At 45.5% G+C, this 21898-nt stretch overlaps 1 protein-coding gene and 1 long non-coding RNA gene across 3 annotated transcripts; one reads left to right on the top strand and one right to left on the bottom strand.

The window, feature by feature from the left end:
• Positions 1-202: 202 nt before the first annotated feature.
• Positions 203-4866, bottom strand: LOC126641166 (uncharacterized). Its single transcript, XR_007629210.1, has 3 exons — positions 4745-4866; positions 1604-1710; positions 203-488 (listed from the first exon to the last, which is right to left on the bottom strand). It is a non-coding gene; the product is annotated as an uncharacterized LOC126641166 (long non-coding RNA).
• Positions 4867-5169: 303 nt separating this feature from the next.
• ARPC1A (actin related protein 2/3 complex subunit 1A) lies at positions 5170-20766 on the top strand. Of its 2 annotated transcripts, none has more exons than XM_050317561.1 (10): positions 5170-5309; positions 8325-8406; positions 9261-9365; positions 11604-11826; positions 13449-13556; positions 16378-16590; positions 17767-17842; positions 18040-18233; positions 19166-19256; positions 20346-20766. In XM_050317561.1, the coding sequence occupies exons 2-10, from the start codon at positions 8343-8345 to the stop codon at positions 20382-20384; spliced, it is 1113 nt and encodes a 370-aa protein (XP_050173518.1). In that variant the 5' UTR covers positions 5170-5309; positions 8325-8342; the 3' UTR covers positions 20385-20766. The 2 variants fall into 2 exon arrangements, with proteins under 2 accessions (XP_050173518.1, XP_050173519.1); XM_050317562.1 differs by having other exon boundaries at positions 5182-5309; positions 8302-8406.
• The last annotated feature ends 1132 nt before the right edge of the window (positions 20767-21898 follow it).

Genomic DNA, 21898 nt, shown 5'->3' with positions numbered 1-21898 from the left:
GCCTTCTGCCACCTTTGTGCTTTCTGTTGCTCTGTGTCCAGACAATGTCTTCACCCTCCACCTACACCTCAGCCACCTTCTTTCCACCGAAGGGCAGAAATAAAAGCCTGAAGCGTTGTTAGAACCAAAACTATTGACTTAATAACATGTGATTAACTTAATAACACCTTTGACTAGTCCAGTGGTAAAAGAACGAGCATCCCACCCCCTGCTTTATGGTCCAACCTAGAGTTGTCCAAATCAGCTGGGCTTATTCAAATTGATTTCAGTGAACTCTGGATCCATTCTTCAGAAAGGCAGCTTATGATACACAGAAAAATTAAAGATATGGCAAAATTCCCCAGAAGGTGACACACAGATTTCGAATCTACATATGCAGCTTTCCATGAGCTGTATAAATAGCTGTGCTCCCAATCTGTTTCATACCTTCCTCACAGCCTTCCTGTGTGGCAAAAGATCTGTGTCAGGAGCAGGATCATTACTTGCACCTGGAAAAAATTCAGAACAACTATTAAATTGCAGTAAGAGACCTGTAAGTCAAGATGGAATAGGCTGAGCAGTTAACCCTGAAAGGAAGAGGGGGGGGAAAACCCCACCATTATGAAACCCCAGGGTAAGAAAAACACGTAAAAATATATATTAGGAAGATTATTCCAACAGAGCAGCTATGAAACTCTTTCCTGCACTTGAGCTTTCACATTCAGCACAGATACCTGAAAAGGAACATTTTCCTTTAACAACAAACACATCCCAAAGGGAATGCTGTAATTCAAGGAAACCCAGACTAGGCAGAAAAGCTGCACACAGGACACTCTGAACCCGCTGGAGCACGAGGGAACTTCAGCACTTTGCACCCCGTGCAGAACTCATCCATCAGGATCTTTATGGTGCCTGAGCAGAGCAGGAACAAGCCACTGGTACCAGCAGCTGATCTACACCCACAAAGGAGAATTTTCCAAGTGTACTGTCAGCAGCAGCACAATTTGCCTTTTATTTTTCAGCTGCAACTGAAGTCTGGAGCATGAGAAGCTTCAAAATCTTAGAGTAGATACCATCTTCCTATTTTTGATCCTCATAATTATCACATCAATTATCCTTCTGCTCCTCTTCAGTTGAAGGAGCTGGAAATAGGGCCAGACTCCAAACAGAAACACCACAGGGAGCCCAAAAATTCTGCACAAGAATTATTCTTGCAACCTCCAACCAGTGCATGCAGGAGCAACTGGGAAAGATGCAGAACAAACTGTAAGTGAGGAGTCTGTAGGTATTCCCTGCCCTAGCTCAGTGTTTCCTCACTTGGGAGTTGGATTTAAAGATTCTTACGGGTCCCTTCCAGCCTGAGGTGTTCTGTGATCACACAATGGCACCTTGTGCACACCAGGGGCATTTTGCCTCTCCAAAAAAACATACTGCAGGAAGCACACATTCAGTTTACACTGACAGCATCTCTAGGCATGTAGGCTTGGATGCAGCTTCAAAGACAGTCACCTGGAAGTGGGCACCATTCTTTAAAAAGGATTCTTCTCCTCTGCCTTCTTTGCAGCCACTTCCTGTCCTCAAACACAGTCTCCAACATGTGCACAGACATGAATTTATAAAATACCTTTTAACTGCAATCCTTCAGGGTCATCCAAGGGCCTCCATCCTCTTCCTGTGTGGCAGAGCATCAGGAACAGGCAGCAAAGCTGGAACTCGCATGTTTGGATCCACCTGCCATGAATTTATTAGAGCAGAAAAGGGTGTGGGATGGAGATGAGGAAAGCACAGGTGTGTTCTCAACACCAACTGACTCATGCAAAAGGGAACAGAGACATCCCACAAGGCCCTGTAGGTACTGCTGGACCAGCTAATGGTCAGCACAGATGTAGAGTACAGACTGAAAACCAGGCTTGAGGTATCAGACATGTGAAGAAGATTAGAAGACAGAAGAAGTGTGAAATGATCTGCAGATAAAAGAATTATCTGTGTGTCAGACCCCAAATAATCCCTTGCTAATGCATCTGGAATGATGGGAGACATCCAACACTATGTGAAGGATCTGTGTTAACACAGGTTTGGGATTTTTCAAGTCAAGGGTAGAAGGTGTGACCTGGGCTGTCTCCTGCAAATAATTCCTCTCATCAATAGCCTTTACTAATAGTCTTATTAAAGCTTATTGTACAGGGAAACCCACATTTGTTCCCAGTGAGAAAGCAGAACGCTGTGTTCAGGGCTGAAGCTCAAAATTAAGATGTGAGACACTACAGGGTGCTGCAACAGGAGGGGAGAGAGCCCAGAAAGAGTGAATTCAAACGAGCTGGGAGGCAGAAGCACCTCCTGTGGCTGCTTACATTTGTTGCCTCTCCCTTTTAAACATTAGCATGATATGACACTGTGCTAAAAACTGCTGTATTTTCACACACTGGGACTAACAAGGCACATCCAGAATGCCTCTCAGAAAGCAAGACTTTTCATCAGCAATCACCTATATGTGTCTGTGACAGCCTGCTTCCAAAAGATCTCCTTTTGGCTAGCTGTTACTCTTTTGCTGCACGAGGGCGTCCCAGGTCAAATCTTTTTCATATATACCTTAAGGTCACATTGCATTGAAATCACTTTCACTTGCTTGCCAGGCTTTAATCTCAAAAACATCAACATCCCTCCTGGATTAAGCACAGCGTAATTGAATCAGCTCTGCAGCAGGAGCAGCGGTGGAAAGTTCTTTGGAAAGGCTCCACTGGAGACAGGGTCTTAGCTTTTAATGCCTCAGAGCCCTGCAGAGTTCCTCGTTTAGATACTTTCCCTCCATCTGGTGAAAACCCTTTTGTAAACACATAAAACCGTACTTAAAACGCAATCCCGCTCCCGTTACGTAATTTTCCCTCGGCCCAGTTGCGTGTCTTTAATCCGGGCAGCTGATCTGGTTTGGTTGTTAAGCCAATAAGGGCTGCAATGATTACACATCTCACGGCCACAGGACCGCAGAGACCCCCACCTCGCCTCCTTCCTCGACGCGAGGCCTCGTGTGCTGCCATTCCAACAAATAGTTCGGATCCGCTCCTAAAAACCCCGCAGGAGCAGCCCCACGTCCTGCCAGGTCAGTTCCTAACACAGGGCTTGACTCCTTCAAAGGAATCACCGAGGATTTTTTTCCCCCTGTAGCCCAGATCTGCCTCGCTGTTATCTCAGCTTATGACTTCTCGCCCTACCCCCGTAGACATCAGAGGACAAATCGTTCCTTTCCTCAGAGCTGCAGCCTTTCAGCTATTTGAAGACTGTGCACATCCTCCCCCAGTCCTCTCTCCTCTCAACAGGCTCAGCAGAAGTCATGTCTTCAAAGACTCTGATCATTATTGGCACCTTTTTCTCCAAATTATCCCTGTTTCTCTGGTGCACAGCCCAGGACTGGCCTTACCCTTCTAACTCAGCTCAGCAGAGCAGGACTCCTGTGTTTAGTACTTGTATTTTCTTACTTACATGGACCACGGTGCTTGCCTCTTCTGCAACGAGAGATTTTGGATTCCTGTTCAGCTTTTGACCCATGGGCCCTCCATCCTTTCCTGCAGCACAGCCAACTTCCCTGTTCCCAGTCTGCCTCTAAAGCTGGGGGTGTTGAAATGCACCTGCTGCTGAACCACATCCCATTTTTCCACAGAGCTCCTACTTTGAATACTAGCTCTGCCACTGTGTTTATTCTGAACCTGATCTCATCTCCAAATGCAGTAATTGCATTATTTCATCACGGATGACTAATGTACAGGTCCAAGCACTGATATCAAGTACTTTTTCCCTCAACCTGTTTTGCAGCTCCTTCAGAGTGGTATCACCTAGACCTGTTTCCCAGTTTGTTATTAGAGTATCTTGCAAGCCAGTGTCAGAAGCTCTACTAAAAATCAAGATATATGACATACACTGCTTCGCCCTTATCTGCAATCCTTGTTATGCCGCCAGAAAAGAGGAAATTAGATTGGCTCAATTCATTCACAACAAAGCCATACCGGCCAGCATTCACCTTCTTTTTTTGCCTTCGAGATGCTTATAAATTGTTTATTTTCTCTCAGACTCAAAATTAAACCCACTACTCTATTGCTTCTCAGGATATCTGGGAGTCACTTATCTCTCCCCATTCCCCCACACTTTTTTGTCCGTTGTTGCTGTATTTGAGCTCACAAAATCTCACGGGCGGTGGAGTTTGAAGGAGCCAAGAAACGAGACCCCAAGGAGGAGGCAGTTCCTCAAGGGGGTTAAGAGCAGGGAAATGTGTTGTTAATGAACTTATTTTGATATTCCACCCCTGAACCACAGAATCATGGAATGGTTTGTGTTGGAAGGGACCTTAGAGATCATCCAGTACCAAGTCCCTGCCATGGGCAGGGACACCTCCCACTATCCCAGGTTGCTCCAAGCCCCGTCCAACCTGGCCTTGGACACTTGCAGGGATGGGGCAGCCACAGCTTCTCTGGGCAACCTGTGCCAGGGCCTGCCCATCCTCACAGGGAGGAATTTATCCCCAGTATCCCATCTGTCAGTGTGAAGCCGTTCCCCTTGTCCTGTCACTCCGGGCCTTTGTCCCATGTCCCTCTCCAGCTCCTGGAGCCCCTTTAGGCACTGGAAGGAGCTCCAAGGATCTCCGTGGAATCTTCTCTTCTGGTATATCTGTATTGCTGGCACCTCTGTATTTTGGGAGTCATCTACCGGAAACGATTAATCATCACATTTTTGGTTTTTTCTCCTCAGAGAAACAACCTAGGGGAGACCTACCCACCTACGTTCCTGCGTCTTTTTTCCCCTCCTTGTCCTCCAGGCTGATCACAGAAACAGAGGAGGCTGTAGTGAGGTGAGGGCCAGACACTTCTACTGAGTCTACAGGGACGACTGGAGGAAAGGGGCTGAGAGACGGGAGATTCAGATCAGACATCATTAATTTTTTTTTTTTTTCACTGTCCAAGTGGCCACACATCGGAACGGGCTGGGCGGGGGGTTGGTGGTGGTGGCGGGTCCATCACCCTTGCAGGTCTTTAGGGATCACAGCGCAGGTTCAGCGCGCCGACGGTTGGACCGTACAATTTCAAAAAGCCTCTCCCAACCCCGACAATTCCGCGATGTTTTGTTTTGTGTTTTTTTTTTCCTCCGACCCTCCCCTCCCTGAGGGGGCCGCGCAGGCGCCGCCCCGCCCCCGGTGTGTGTGAGGGGGCCGGCCCGGCGCGTGCGCGCAGCGCGTTTCCTGCCGCCCGTGTCCCAGCCGGGCCCCCTCGGCCTCTCCCGCCGCCGGAGCGGAGTCGCGTTGACTGCCCAGAGTCCGCGAGTCCCGCTCCCCCCCGCCGCCCCAGGTGAGCCCCCGCCCCGCCGGGGATGGCCGTGAGCCCCGCCGGGATGAGGGGATGGCAGGGGGTGAGGTGGAGCCGGGGCGGGGAGGGACCGGGGTGGGAGGCGCCGCAGCATCGCTGCCCCGAGGGGCTGGGGGCGCCCGTGCTGAGGGGCCGGGGAGGGGCAGCGCCGGCCGTGCTCGCTCGTATCGCCCCAGCCGTGCCCCCTGTATCCCTCCCCTGTGCCCCCACATCATCCCCTGCCCTCGTCCCACCCCCACATCCCTCCCCGTGCCCCCCACATCCCTCCCCGTGCCTCCCCATATCCCTCGCCCTGTCCCCTGCCCCGTATGCCTCCCTGTACCCCTTTGTATTCCTCCCAGTGCCCTCCTGGAGCTCCTGTCATGATCCCCCCTATCCCCCCCGTGCCCCCCTGTATTCCTGGCCGTGCCCCCTGTGCTGGCAGGGCCGCAGCCCCTGATCCATCCCCATCCCCGTGTCCTGTGTCAGGAGATGCTCTGGAGGAGTCATCCCCTTGGGAAGGCTGCGCTGAGTGGCTCGGAAGGGAGTGACAGTGAAAGGGGGCTGTGCTTAATCACAGGGGCTTTTGGAAGTGATGTAGGTGCTCTGAGAATGGGCAGGGATTAAAAAGATCCTTTCTCTTTCCCTCTCTTTTTCTCTGTCGCACAAACACCTTCCATCCCCACTTCCAAGTCCACGTCCTGGCTGGTTGCTTGTCCAGGGATGGCCTTGGACCACGTTTCTCACCCAATGGATAAATGACAGCAGCTGAGCCCTGTATTTCCCAACTTTGATCCTTTCAGTTCTTATACTGAAAGAACTCCTACTGTACAAAGGTGCAAGATTCCCCCTTTTTTATTAAAAAAAAAAAAAAATTGAAACTCAAACCCAGTTACTTTGTATTTGGGGAAAAAGCTGAGGGAGAGCTGCATTAAATACCTGACTAACAAAGCCATCGTAACATTGTCTTACCTGGGTGAGATTCTGAGGTTGGCTGACAGGAAGGCATTTGAGGTTATTAATTTATCATAGGGCCAGTGGCATTTTTCCCTCCTGAAATAAGAGTTTGATTTTTGTTTGTGTGTTGGGAAGGAATAAATAAAACTGGAAAACTTCAATAAGATTTATCTGCCCTGAGGAAATGGCACTGCAGCTATCAGGAGACAGAAATAGCAGTGATTTTTTGAGGTTATCATCACTGTTGGGTTTTATGGGTTTGTTACCAAACCAAAGTGGAAAGCAGCAATTTGCATCAATTTATGGACCTCAGGAAACTCAGTCAATGGGAAGGGATGGATCATACAGGTTTGGGCCTGTTTTGGGAACAGCTAAGTAAAAATATCTGAACTAGAAGTTAGGATGGGACCATATTTTATATGCAGTGCCAATCTGTGGAAAGAAAAACCACCCAGGGTTGTATTAGAAAGTGTTTCAAAATAGCTGCATTCCTCGGGGAGGGGAGGTTGGATATTTTTACATTTTATTTCGGAAAGAGTAGCAAAGGCTGAGCATTCCTTGTTGGTGGAACAGCTCTTGAACTTTTCCTGTATATGGAAATGTGCTGCTACCGAATGTTGGCATGAGCTAAAGCCAGGTCCTGGAAAAAGCACTTTGCAGTTGTGCCTTGCTTATATTCACACGTGGAATCTCAAATGATGGATGTCCAAGGTCAGAGGTAACTCAAATTATATCAACATTTTCACATTAAAAAAAAAAAAAAAAATTAATTGTTCTGCTTAGGGCAGAACTTCATTTGATTGGTAGAATGTGGTTGTTAGAAGAACCATGAAACTCATGCTGGTTAAAACTGTGAACTGGACTTAAAGCTTGTACAGTTAAGCTTTGTTTGAAGTACATTTGAAATGCAGCCATCACTTGCATTTCTTTAGAACAAGTGGTGGTGTGGTAGCAATTGCTAAAGCTCCATAAGAATTTACTCATCCCTCTTTCACTCCTGAGTTTCTGTTGGATTGCCTTCATTTCCTGTTTGCTTCCAAATTCCTACCTTGTCCTGAAGTCTCCACCCTCTGCTAACATGGCCTTACTTGGGTATGTTGTAATTTCAGGCTGTGATGGGTGTGGATGTCTTGGGATGACATCACGGAGATGGTTCTTTTCCAGTGTATAGGTGGGGGTAAAACCACTTTGATCCATCACTCAGGGAGAAATTGCTGTGAAAATAGGTGGAATACATGGAAGGGATTGACAAATCCTGGTTGGATGTAATTGAACTGTGCACATTATAATTATTACAGGTGACCTGGAGTTTTTATTACATTATCTTCCATCCGTTTGTGCTGCCTGTGGTTAATACAGGACATAGAATACAATATTTAAAATACTTACAAACTATAATGATTCAGCTTGTTCTTTTAGTATTTGAGTCTCATGGGGGCAAAAGCCTGACTATCAAACAGTTTAGTGCTAGAATTAATTTGAAGGAATCACTAATTAGTTAATTACTAATCTTAATAATTTTTCCCTGGAAACACATAAATGGCTTTATCAAATAATACATCAGCAGATCACAGTCACATATCAGTTTAACCTTCTGAAAGAAGATATTGTTGTAGTGCTGCCTGTGAGCCTGGGTACATGTCAGGTTTTTAATCAGTTTACTGAGCTATGTCCTAGATATTTATTTTTTTTAATTATTCTATTTCCATAGTAAAATTAGGAGGTTTATTAGATTTCTTGAGCACCTGCTCCCTTGTCTGTGAGGATACCCTCAGAAGCAAGTGTCTGTGGCTCTTAGGGCACCTGCAATTAGCTAAAGTAAGCAGGGCAATTAATATTCATTGTCCTACTAAAGCTATCAGGGTGTGTGACACAGGCAGCCCTTGAGTAAATTAATATATTCATGGAGTAACTTGGGATCTCCTGCAAGGAAATTGCAACACTGCACTGGAAGATCCTCAGTAAATGTTGAAGCTGATCTTTGTTTTAATAATTCTCTCATTTTGAAGTGTTTTGTTTTCCATTTTGCACCTTTCAGCTCTTTCACTTTTTACAACATAGGAATCCCCGGACCTCGGAATGTCTCTGCATCAGTTCCTGCTGGAGCCAATCACCTGCCATGCCTGGAACAGAGACCGGACTCGTAAGTTAAATCTTCGCTTTCATTCTGAATTTATTCTTTTTTTTTTCAATTGCTATTTCCCTCTTGGCTGTCAGTTTGGGGTCTTGCAGTGTTCTGGGTCATGTTTAAGGGAGGTGTGGTCAGTTCTATGTGTCAGTTGTTCCATCTGTGATCCAAAAAGCACCCGTCCCCCAAAGCTGAGCTTTGCTGAACTCACTGCTGGAGCTCTGGCGTGGGAGCAGATCGAGTCTTCCTGGTGTTCCAGAAAGCTTTGCCTCTTGCTCTGCCCTGTGAGATTGACCTGACCCTCTCTGACCCTCGATTTCCATACCCCAAACCAGCCCTTTCTTTGAACAGTTCAGTTTTCTACTATAATGTGGACTTTTATGTTCCAAATGCATTGTCTTTCTGTGCAGAATACTCATGACCATGGTATGTGTACCAATATCTTCCACACTGACAGAGGGCAGGGTTAGATGGGAGATTGGGAAGGAATCCTTCCCTGTGAGGGTGGGCAGGCCCTGGCACAGGTTGCCCAGAGAAGCTGTGGCTGCTCCATCCCTGGGAGTGTCCAAGGTCAGGTTGGATGGGACTTGGAGCAACCTGGGCTAGTGGGAGGTGTCCCTGCCCATGGCAGGGGAGTGGAACTGGATGATCCTTAAGGTCCCTTCCAACACAAACCATTCCAGGATTCTATGATTCTATATCCATAATTATTTGAGATTTTCCAGGGATATTGGCCCTTTGTTTACAAAGCCCATGCAGTGCCCTCAAATTTGAGAATGGAGGGTTTAGGTGGGAAAGTCTTTTCAGATAAAACATTTGTAATCGAGAAGCCTTCAGTACTGTTGGGCTGTTTTATTTCTCCTTCCCAGAGATCGCCATTAGCCCCAACAACCACGAGGTCCACATCTACAAGAAGAGTGGGAACCAGTGGGTGAAGGCTCACGAGCTGAAGGAGCACAATGGACACATCACAGGTGAGACTGTGCTGAGCCCCTGGTTTTTTTCCCCAGCTGAGGCTGAACAGGAAATCTGCAGGTGTCGAGTAAATAGATCATTTTGTAGGTTGGCATTCCCACTTACAGAGAGCCTTGCAGCATTTTCCTGGACTGCATGCAATGGATGTTAGGAAGAAAAGCCCTATCTCATTTCCAGACATTTCAGTGGAGTAACTGAGCCTTTTTTGCTTGTCTATTGCTTATTTTTCATCCATCATGACATAATGAGAACACATTTTCGGTGTACTGAAGTAATCTGGTTGTGTCACAGTGATGCATGCTGCTCCCTTTCAAGTGCTAGCACTAAAATTTCATCAAGTATACGGCTCTAACAGTGGTTTATGGTTCCCAACAGCAATAAATATCCTTTTTAAGGGACTGTATAAACATTTGAAGTGGTCAATCCTGGACTTATGACAGGCCATCAGTAAGCACATTTATATTGCAGGCCCAGAGTATCTGTAGATCCACAATGAAAATTAAGAGGAGCTGCCACGATGAGTCACGAGGTGTTATTTTAAAAAATGTGATTATCCTGTGGCAGTCTTTTATATTACTGGGGGTTTTGTTCCATGATGATACTTATATAAAAGCTTTACTCTCAAAGGAAATGAAAATAATTAATACAAGCACTTGCCCAAAGCAGCAATATCCTTTATTCTGTTCTCAGCTCACTAATGGGCAGGAGTATCTGCCCAACAGCATTTTCCAGGAGTTTTATTCAATTTTTTCCAATTCTTGCTGTCCAAGAGCACAGCTGTCTGTGCTGCTTTGTGAAGTCACTTGGGCTGAATTTACAGACAAGATGCTGTTCCCCAAAGACATTTCTCTCCATTTCACTTGTTCCTGTTGATGTTAGAAGGCAAATATTCATGACTTGGGAAAAGAGCTCTCCCTGCCTTTGTGGATACCTTTGGAATCCTAAATGCTGTGGTGGCTGTAAGGAGTGGAGTTAAGCTGTGGTTCCACACAGGAGATCAACTGATCAAACTGTCTGTGACCTCTGACAGGAGTGAGTCAGCTGCTGCCACTCCAGCTCCTGCTCACGAGGGACAAGGTCCTTCTCTTGACTCAGATTTGTGGGGAGCTGCCCCTCCTTGCTTACACAAAGAGCTTCAATTCCTCTAATTGCTTCGTTTTCTGCTCAGCTAGAGAGCTGAACTTGCCATGGGTCAGAACAGCACCAGTGCTGGTGCAGGGGAGGTGCTGGGCAAGAGAGGTAAAGAGAGGCAGGATGGTCCCTCTTTCCAAAGCTGCGTCAGGACTCGTGTAACTGTGGCTCCAGACCACCAGCCTCTTCAAAATGGAGCCTTGTGAGCATAAACCTATTTTGAAGTAGACAATATATGAATTAGTACGAATTCTTCTCATAGCTTTTATCCCATTTTCAGTTTATGAGCTTAAGGGATGTTTTTAATACTGAATGTGGTAATGGAAAAGCACTGACATGTAATTTGTGGCAGGAGAGTTGAGGCTTGTGCTCTGCATCTCAAAGAAGGTTGCTAGAGAAAAGATGAAGAATAATGTTCCCATAAGACTTTCCAGTTGAGAACATCCTTCATTGCCTAGGAGGGGAAAGAAGCAATGGCAGCATTATCAAGGGCTTTGTTTTATTCCTTGAATTGTTATTTTTGCTTGGGTAAACCTTCCTTTCTCGTGGCACAGCTTAAATAGCCTTGGAAACAATATAAGGATTGTGTCAGCACACAAAGATTTATAACTTCTAACAGAAAAACCCCAAACCTGTTATCTAAACTTCAGATCATGGCTGCAGTCTGGCAGCGGGCAGGTGACTTTGTTAGAGGTTGAGCAGTGTTAGAATTGCTGAGTTTCCAAGTCAGAGGTGTGGAGGGTGCTGAGGACGGGCCTTGGCCGGCCTGCGGAGCTCCACCTGTTGGCCAACCTCAGAGCGGGCTTAGCGGGAAATTCCCGGTGGGATCCGGGAATTCAGGATGTGAGGGTGGGCAGGCCCTGGCACAGGTTGCCCAGAGAAGCTGTGGCTGCCCCATCCCTGCAAGTGTCCCAGGCCAGGCTGGAAGGGGCTTGGAGCAACCTGGGTGAGTGGAAGGTTGGAATCTTGGAACAGATTACCTTTAAGGTCCCTTTCAGACTAAACCATTCTGTGATAGAAAGCTGTGAGGTGATCTCTGTTCTGCCTTCCTGCGAATCAAACAGCACAAAGGGAGAAGTTCACTGCTGGGAGCTCTTTCCTTGCAGGCATCGACTGGGCTCCCAAGAGCGACCGCATCGTGACGTGCGGCGCCGACCGCAACGCCTACGTGTGGAGCCAGAAGGACGGCGTGTGGAAACCCACCCTGGTGATCCTGAGGATCAACCGTGCCGCCACCTTCGTCAAATGGTCTCCCTTGGAGAACAAATTCGCCGTGGGAAGTGGAGCTCGACTTATATCCGTGTGCTACTTCGAGTCTGAAAATGACTGGTGAGCGGCTGAATTCCTGTTTGTACCTGCAGGGTCTGCGCGGGGAAGCTGAAGCCTGGAGCTCAGCTGTGGGAACTAGGTTGCTGTTTTATTAATTCCTGAAGTCTTCAGGGAGTGCAGAGGGATGGCCTCATCAGTTCTTTACTCTGGTGTAGCACCTGAAGGCCTTTGACTTCACTTATTTTCAGGTGGTATGTGTTGGCATGGATCTGTTCTGCCTGACTGCCGTAGGCATATGTTGCCTTTCTAAAAGTGCAAGAACTTCTGCAGAGCGAAAATTTATTGACTACAACTGTATGGTTGGAAAAGAGAGAAATGTTTCCTTCCCCCACCAGAAGGAATGTTCCAGAAGGAATGAAGAAACCTTCACTTGGGTCTTTCTTCCATTTACATTATTTTGGGCCGTTTCTTGTCATTAAAGAGTTTGAGTCGGTCACATCTCCAGGGTGGTTTGTTAGAAGATGTTTGAGCTTGTCATTGACCTGGTCTATATTTTGTCATGTATTACATGACAGTTTATAGATTTCTATCACAAATATTTCCACCATTAACATTTTATTCTCATCTAAACTTAGTGCCTCTGGTCTTCTCCCTTTGTAGCTGCACGTGTTGGAGCTACATTTGCTGTGTTATCTGTAGGTGAAATCAGTATGGGGAGCATCTCTTCCTTTGGGTTGAGTAAACAGGCACAAAACCACACGTGTCCTGTGACCAGTCTGCCATGTGGAGATGAAAAACAGTGACACCATCTGCAAAATACATCTTAAAGATTGTTTTGGGCTTTTCTGCTTTCCAGCATACTCATATATCAATATTTTCTCTGCCTCACTTGTCTGCAAAAGAATCAAAACCCCCATATGCTAAGGAAAAAGAATGTGATCCTTAAAACTGGTGCTTGATGGAAGTAAAATCAAAGAAAAGGCACCATCATCCCAGAGGCCATCAAGTGAATAACAGATTTCATTACTATTTTGTAAATAGTTCAGATAAACTGAACCTGCTGAGACATATTTAGGCCAGTATTGATGCATTCAGCAGCAGGACCACTTTGCACCGCACTGCAGATAATTGAGACGAATGCGCTGGTCGTGTCACTGGCAGTTCCCCCATTTACTTGCTTTTGTTTTGTAGTTATTGTGTTATTAAACAGCAGAAAAGTCAATAGGCAAGAGATGTGACTGTGAAGCTCATTGGAAGGAGCTGGAGAGGGCTCGTAGCTGGTGACCCGTGAAAACAGGGCTGCTTGGCTCAGTGTCACCCTCCCAGCTGACCTCGTGCTCAGGGGCTGTGAGGGACCAGCCAATTCCTGGGCCAAATTCCCATTGAGGAGTTCCATGTGATTCATTATAAGAAGTAGCTGGAAGGGGTACAGTACAGTACTCAGGTGAGGAGATATGTTTAACAAGTCTGCTCATAGTGTTTAAAATTGTAATTAAGATAACCATAAAAAGTTCACAGATTGCACGAGGGGATGTGAAAGATTTGGGCGTGACGTGCTTTCCAAAACGGACGTGGTTAGTCACTGGCAAGGAGTGATCTTTTTGAGGAGTGCTTGGGGGAGTCAGGTAAAATATGCTCATATAAATTTTATGCATCTTTCTTTTTTTTTATTATTATTTTAGGTGGGTGAGCAAACACATTAAAAAGCCCATTCGTTCCACTGTCCTTAGCCTGGACTGGCACCCCAACAACGTTCTGCTGGCTGCAGGATCCTGTGACTTCAAGTGCAGGTGAGAGGAACTAAAGCATCTGTGTGTGATTTGGGTTGCTGGATCAAGTCCACCTCCAAGTGCAATAAAACACATTTTCTGAAGAGCATTTAAAAAAAAAAAAAGGACTGTTAAAAGCAGATTGGCATTGAGAGATGGATGGGACAGGCTTTCAAACTGATGGTGAAATTCCAGCAGGAGGGATGGGTCCTGCAGGCTGCTCTGAGGGAGGGATTGGGGTCACTGCAGGGGAGTTGCATGGGGAGCTGTCTGCAGTGCCTGGCTTTAATTCACATTTACTTAATCACTTGTACCTTGGATGATAATGAAAGCTTCTTTTCTTAAATTCTTTATGTAATAGGGCAATTTTTAAGCTTCAAAGTGTGTACTAAAAATGACTAAGGAAGAGTGGGAAGGGGAGGTGGGACTGACTATTACATGCCTTATTTCAGAATGAAACCCTCACTTCTAAACCCCATCCTTTGATACGTTTTTATGTAAGGAACAATGTTAAATGGGAGCTAGGAAGGAGAGTTGTCTCCCTTCCCTGCCTTATCTCATTTTCATTAGATAAACTATTCACTTCCTTTCACAAAAAACATGATGTGAGAGGTACTCAGTCATCTTCCAGAAGCAGCTGCTTTTCACTTGAGGAAATCTTCACGTGTGTGTTCATAAAGGATCTTGGGACTTTGACATTAGGTCACCTGAAATGCATTATATGTGTGTGTGTGTGTATATTTATATTCCTTTGGACTTGAGCTTTTTCAAGTGCTTGTTATGGGCATTGCATCCCAGGTTATCTCCTTTTTTCCCCTTTGGTTGAAAGTTAGATTCACACAGTTTTTCTGGTCAGTGTGATTTTTTTTTTTTTTAAATTATATTTTCTGGAAGAAAATTATGTGGTTCAGTTGGTTTCCTTTTTATTTCCCATCAGAGAATTCGCTCTGTCCTGCACCTCATTTCTCTGAAAATGGGCTGTATTTTATAAAAAAAGACCAGGTCTTGGTTTAAAACATTTGGGAAACTTTCTGCTCTTCCTTAACATTGTACTTCAGGATGATTCATTAAAAAACTTTCCTGGTTTTATCATAGAAATCTCCATATAGAAGCATTAAAGAAAGGAGGAGTAGTGGACACTGGTACTGGGTTTGTGTTTCTATTTCTTCCCCAAAACCATGAGCAACTGTTCTCTTGGGTAAACAATGAGTACAGATCTGTAGAATTCCCCTTCTAGGGAATGTTCACTTCCATGTTAAAGATAATAAAGATACCTGGCTCTGAAGTATTCACCTGTTCTGATGAAAATTATGGAATGGATCTGCCAGAGCCACTGCCAATGAATAAGAGCCAACTGGGAGATGTGTTGGGAAAAGATTGGTGAGCAGAAAGCTGCAGGTTGATGGAAATTCAGCAGAGTTTTTTGGTGGTTGGCCTAGATAGATGATCTCCCCTTACATTTATCTTTAAAAAATATATATAATATGTATAGCTAATAGCACTGCATAGGTGTGAATTTAATATTCTTGCTGGAATGATGTTGCTGTGGGAATAAAAGTCATTTCCCAGTGTTCTTTTCAAGCTGGTTTTAAAAGAGAGGGAGACTTTAGTGAGGGAAAAGACTTATTTTTATTCTAACTAACAGTTAAACTCGAGGTCTTTCACTACTTAGGGATGATTTTCCTGCCTTGTGTCAAAGGCTGTTGCTTTAAACATCTTGTCCTATTTCCATACATTAGGAGAACCATCCTTTTAGGTGGCTCTATAAAATTAAGTTTTTTGAAGGATTATAATTAGATTATATTTAAACTGATAGAGCCCAAATATAAATTCATACTTAATTCCCTGAAAATCTGTACCTAATATAGCTGCAGTTATGATACCCTTCTCATTCCAAATGAGCAGCTTTATTGGGATAAGCTGAATGTAGGTACCTTTGGAAGTGCTTACCCCACACATGTAAAACATTTCAAAAACAGGGAAGGGGTGGGGGGGGAGCTACATTTCCTTAAACTCACAATAAAATAATTCCTTTTTTGAGTATTTGAGCAGAGATTTTCCTTTATGCCGAGTTTTTCCCCTCTGGTAGTAGTGTGGTGTAGTTGCCTTGCTCCTCCTGCTCAGTGGACCCCCTAATCCTCCGTTGGTGACGTCCTGGTGAATTCCATGGTAACCCACTCAAGAACACCATATATTGTGGTGTGTCTGAATCATGCAGAAGGAATTTGATGAAAGGGGGAGGCTTTCTATTTAAGCATATCTTGAAAATTGTAACCCTGGGGAAAAAAAAACCTCTATAAAAACATTGTGGTATTTCAGGTTTTTGAGGTGGGTTTTTTTCCAATCACGAGCAGGAGGGAGGTGGCTCAGAGCCTCTTTGCAGGCATCAGAACATCGGGTTGCTTTCTTTGAAATCCTGCTAAAATGTGAACGTTCCTGAAAAGTGGGTAATTTTGGAGGTGTTTGTATTAGCTTCTAATTATACAGTGCTGCTCCTGGGTGTTCTCAGAGCTGAGGGATCGACTCTGGAGAGCTGTTAGCGCCGCGAAAGGATGAGAAGGGAAATCTTGGCACGGTGGAAAATGCACTGACAACCGTGTGTTTTTGTGCCATCTCCTGGAAAAAAAGGAGAGGGGTACAAGAAAGAACAGCATTTATAAAAACCCCGTGTGCTTTGCACCCTTTCTCCCTGCACACTGAAGCTTCCAGGCTTGTTTAAAGATCCCATAATATTTTATTTGGGGGGGAATCAAACACATCCCTCTCCATCTGGAGCTCCCAGGAGGTCTCTTCTCTCTCTTTGTTCATGCTGAAATCTTTTTATTATTTCTTTTATTTGCAGGGTGTTTTCTGCCTACATTAAGGAAGTGGATGAAAAACCAGCCAGTACTCCCTGGGGCTCCAAAATGCCTTTTGGGCAGCTGATGTCGGAGTTTGGGGGGGCGGGAAGCGGGGGGTGGGTGCACAGCGTGAGCTTCTCCGCCAGTGGCAACCGCCTGGCCTGGGTCAGCCACGACAGCACCGTGTCCGTCGCTGATGCCTCCAAAAACATGATGTGAGTACCCCCTTGCTGTCACTCACCAGCTGTTGGACTGGATGATCTTAAAGGGTCTTTTCCAACCCTAACAATTCCATGATTCCCTGTGGAATATCGTACCTTTGTCTCACGAGGGCTGTGACTGCCATTGCCGCTTTTACTGCTGCAGGTTCCGGGAGTCTCTTTGAGGCTCCTGTAAGGTTGATGCTTAAGAGTTTAAGTTACAGACTCCAAAACTCTTAGAAGAATTCTTCAGTGAGGGCATAGCCAATTTACTTTGTGGGGGGGGAAAAGCATTTGAAAAGGAGAAATTGCATTCCACTCTATGTGGAAATATACAGAGAATTTGGGGGGGAAACAATATTTCCTTGTAAATGGATTCAGGAGAGTCCAGAAACTTGCTCACTCTGTAACTAATAAGACCCTATCCCCATCCAGGATCTGGAAAATAAGTTGTTCATTTCATGAGATATTAATTCCAGCCACTGTCCTTAAGGCTCTGCTGATGCAAAGTTTCAACTTGCACCTTCCAATCCAACAAAATATTTCATTAACAGTTACTCCTCCTTCTCCTCCTCTTGATCTGCATAACTTTGCAGTGTCCATGGCTTTCCAACCAAGGAGGAGGAGGTTCTCCATATGTTTTGGTAGCAGAGATCTCTGGGGATCATCTGGGCACTGCTAGGATCCATTTTGAATCATGGTTCTGATGGCTACTGTGTATATCAGTACCTGGCAGGGGATATCAGTCATTATAAAGTGTTTCAGAATTCTTTTCTCATTCATCATTAAATCACAAAAGCTGACTTAATTGAACATCAAGGCTTTTTCCTCCTGAAAAGATGACAAACCTTAAAATTTCAAGTGTTTTTAATATGCAAATGAAGTTAATAGCTTCATCAATCTGAACATTTTTTGGGGGTGTTCCTTTTAAATTCTTACCCCTGCTTACACACAATATTGGCAACTTCAGCCTCTCACCTGGAACACTTACATTTTGTTACAGTCCCTCCAGGACACTTTCATTAGGTTAAAACTTCTTGTCACAAATTACAACCCTCTGGAGTCACCACAGGACAACTGAGCTAGGCTGGCTTTTCCAGTAATCCTCATGTGGGAATTCTGTCTATTTTTTGTTAGAGCCGAAAACGAGAGGTTTCAATGAATTCCTGTAACAAATGTTCTCGTGTTCAGGGTTTCGCAGCTGAAAACAGAGTTCCTCCCACTCCTGAGCGTGTCGTTTGTCTCTGAGAACAGCGTGGTGGCAGCTGTAAGTGTCTGTTATTTTCTGCTTTTAGAGTGTTGTCGTGTTTTGGAGGGGGAGAAACACCACATTTTCCCCAGCTAATCATAACTAAGCTCTTGCTCGGTGCCAGTCTCTGTGTTCCGCACTCAGAGGGGGCAGCAGCACCGGCGGGGCCGGGCGGGTCGTGTGTCCTGACAGGGTTCCCTGGTGTTTGGTTGCAGGGCCATGACTGCTGCCCCATGCTCTTTAACTGTGACGACCGTGGCCTGCTGACCTTCGTTTCCAAACTAGACATTCCAAAACAGAGCATCCAGCGCAACATTTCCGCCATGGAGCGCTTCCGGAACATGGATAAAAGAGCCACCACGGAAGATCGCAACACCACCCTGGAGACCCTGCACCAAAACAGTATAACGTGAGTGCCCTGCTGCCAGGACGAGGGGAGGGAGTGCTCTCCATGCCAGTTTGGTTTCCCAGGATGTTCTGCAAGCCTTGCTCTACCAGGAGGGCTTAGCCAGTATCCCCTGTGCCTTGTAGTCTTGCCCTAACACCTGCCTGTTTCTAGGACTTACTGCACTTAATCATTGACAGGGTGTGCATGCTTCTCCTGTTTGCTGGTGACTGATGTGCTCTGTAACCTGGACACAGCTTATCTTATCACATATTTGATAACAGGTGGATAGTTCCCAAGGGCCTGGTGGCACTGTGCAAAATCTAGTCAGCAAAATCCGCCTCGAGCAGGAATTCACGTCCCAGCTTCCTGGTTTAAGATGTTATTGCCATGTGTATTTATTTATTAGGTATTACTGTTTTCAAAAAGTGAAAGAAAAGAAATGTAGGTTAGACATGTGGAGAAAATTCTTTCCTGTGAAGGTCCTGAGGCAGATTGCCCAGAGAAGCTGTGGCTGCCCCATGCCTGGAATTGTCCAAGGCCAGGTGGGACAGGGCTTGGAGCAACCTGGGATAGTGGAAGGTGTCCCTGCCCATGGCAGAGGGTGGAGCTTTAAGGTCCCTCTCAACCCAAACCATTGCATGATTCTGTTGATCAAAAGGATTGATCCAAGTTAATTGAGTAAAGTATCCCTGCATTTAAAAAAAGCACATGATCCCAGAGGATGTTGGGCAGTTCATGTTAATCCAGGGAAAACATTTAGCCCACCAGGCCATGAAAGAGCTCTCAGCATCCTTTTCTTGGCTTATTTTTCTGAGGCATTTGACCAAAAATCTGGTGTAAGCTGTGATATACTCATGTCTCCATCTGAAGGAGTAGGAGTAGAATTCAACCCAAATTTCCCAGCTTTCTGGCTCTCTGTGGTGGGTGTCAGAGCTCTCACTCTCTGCTTGCAGCCAAGTGTCTATTTACGAGATAGACAAACGGGATTGTCGGAAATTCTGCACCACCGGCATCGATGGAGCAATGACCATCTGGGATTTCAAGGTAAAGACATGCTTTTACTGCTGTGTTTGTGTGAACTAGCTGGGGTGGGGGGTTATTTTCTGATCTCTAACATCAGCTCCTGGGGCTCAGCCCTAGGGCAGGTTTCATTAGCAGCAGGAAATCCTGACAGGAATATTCAAGACCATTTTGTGAACTCCGTAAGAAATACAGATCCAAGAATCAGCATAAGTGCAGATGCACTTTGTTTAGCAGATGGTGCTTATACAGACTTAATTTTTTAATGGAATTACATAACGTCCCTGTAGGAATTCCCTCCAATTCTTTTCTCCTCCAGCCTCAGCCACAGTTGGGCTGGAATATTCATGGGTATGACATAGCCCATTGCCTCTTCCTGCCCCCATCCCACAGGACTCTGCTCCCTGTTCTGCTGCAGAACACGGTCCTGCCCTCTCAGAATTAACTTGCCAAAGTAGTAAGAAGTTGCCTCAAGCAGTTGGAAAACACAGTAAAGATCCTAAAAGGATTTAACAATGCCCATGCTTGCTTTGCTGAGGCCTGGCCGACAGAGGTCTCTGCTGGCCTTCCCAAAACTCCTGGGATCTGGCTTAGGAAAAGAATGGGTTTTCTGTGTTCTGTGATGCCAGAAAGTTCTGGAGGAGCCAGAGAAGAGGTGGAGGTGATTTATAAGCTGCTTTAGTGCAGCTTCAGGCCTGTGTCACTAGTTTATGTATGCCTGAGTCTGAAAGGAATGATTTGTGTGGTCTCTGGCTCTTGAATTAGGATTAAATTCTTCCCTTTACAAAGAAATCCTTCCCTGTGAGGGTGGGCAGGCCCTGGCACAGGTTGCCCAGAGAAGCTGTGGCTGCCCCATCCCTGGAATTGTCCAAGGCCAGGTTGGACAGGGCTTGGAGCAACCTGGGCTGGTGGAAGGTGTCCCTGCCCATGGCAGGGGAGTCAATGAGATGATGTTTCAGGTCCTTTCCAACCCAAACCATTCCATGAATCTATAAATATGAATCTAATCTCAAGTATTCAGGTTTTTTACTTGTTTTTCTTAGCAGTTACACAGAGTTATTTAACACAAGTTACTGCAGCTGATAGTGATTTAAGATTTTTCTCTCTTTCAAGACCTTGGAGTCCTCCATTCAAGGGCTAAGAATCATGTAAAGATGGATTTCCACGATCTAGCAGGACAAACTGCTCGACAGAATGCAGCTCCCACATCTGCACAGACCCGAAAAGGGAGGAGGAGGAGGAAGGTGAAATGTTTGGAAACACTGAGAAAACATGGCTTGGCAGATTTCCTTTTGAATCTAAATTTGGTGAATTGTGTTGGTTTCAAAATCAGCTGTGATTGTTCCTTTTTTGTTTTGTTATTTTATTTTATTTTTTGTTTTGTTTTGGTTGGTTGTTTCATTCCATTCTTTACCAAAGCTGCTCCTTAAGTAGTTTATTGCAGGAAGTTGTGAATCACTAACTTAAAAGGGGAATTTTATGTAAATTGTCTGCTAGAAATAATAATAATAATAATAAAAAAGAGAAAAACTGGTTCTTTGCTTTGATGCTCATTGGAGGCAATTAAAAAAAGGGATGTTTAAATTAATTGGGAGAGAGAGGGAATGGGAAAACCTTGCACTGATACTTTATGGCCTTAAAACAAGCAAAGTTCATCTTAACTGAAAGTTTCTCCAAGTTGACAGAGGAGGACCTGGAGTTGTGATGATCTGGATGTGAAGGTTCAGATGAGCTTCTTCCTGGGAAACTGTTCCCTTGAGGTGATGATTTTGGAGGATGAATGATTTAATCCTACTACTCTTAATTCTGTCTGCCTTGCATTTAATCCGTAATAACAGCAAATTAACCTGAATGTCTTTTTTTTATTGTCTGCTCAGTGGGCCACCGTTCTTTCCAGAGGCAAATGACTGGAATTATTTGTAGTTCCTTTTGGGATTGGTACCAACCCTGCTCCTAGTGCAGTGCCCAGGGGATGAGGAGAAGGGCTGCGTGTGGAAAGTGAGGCAAAAATCTGCTGAGCCACATCTTGGGAAGACAAATGAAAAGCAAAGGGCTTTGTAAGTGCCTGGAGCTGCACAGGCCTGGGTGTTGTGGAGAGCCGAGTGCTTGGCCTGTAAGATCCTGTTTGTAGTGACTGGTGAGGAACGAAGCACCTGCCAGAGATGTCACTGTGGTCTGGCTGCAGTGCAGGGCCTTTGTCTCCAGGAACCTTTTGCAGTTGAGCTCTGAGCCCCGGGAGCTCACAGAGGCATTTGCACATATTTCACTCCCAGGTCTGGTTCCTCCTCCTGTGTTGCCTTGAGGCTGGGGCAGGCTGTGCTCTGAGGGGATCAGCTGGCTCATGGCATTGCTTTACAACCTTCAAGACTCCTTTCTGTTGAAAATGCAGAAGTGTGTTTAAAAAAACCCCCAATTTACCACTTCCTCTGGAACCAGGGTTGCTTCATACCCTGCTCGTTTCTCAGCTCGGGGTGGCTGAAGGGGGAGGGTGGAAGATCAGCTCACAAAGTGAGCTGGATCCTTCTCAGGTGCTCCCTGCACACAGCTGACTGCTTTTCCAGTTCCTTTCCTCTCCCTTCTAAACATAAAATAATGAGTGTTTAACCTCTGCTTGTCTTGCAGTCTGGGGATCTGGTGTGTAGGATGGCTGGGATGGGTGGGGTTTG

The sequence above is a fragment of the Myiozetetes cayanensis genome, unplaced genomic scaffold (genome assembly GCF_022539395.1).
Source record: "Myiozetetes cayanensis isolate MyiCay16 unplaced genomic scaffold, myiCay2020 scf20-37, whole genome shotgun sequence".
Lineage (NCBI taxonomy): Eukaryota > Metazoa > Chordata > Aves > Passeriformes > Tyrannidae > Myiozetetes > Myiozetetes cayanensis.
The sequence above is the reverse complement of the archived record's forward strand: the minus strand, read 5'-3'. Positions and strand labels throughout refer to the sequence as shown.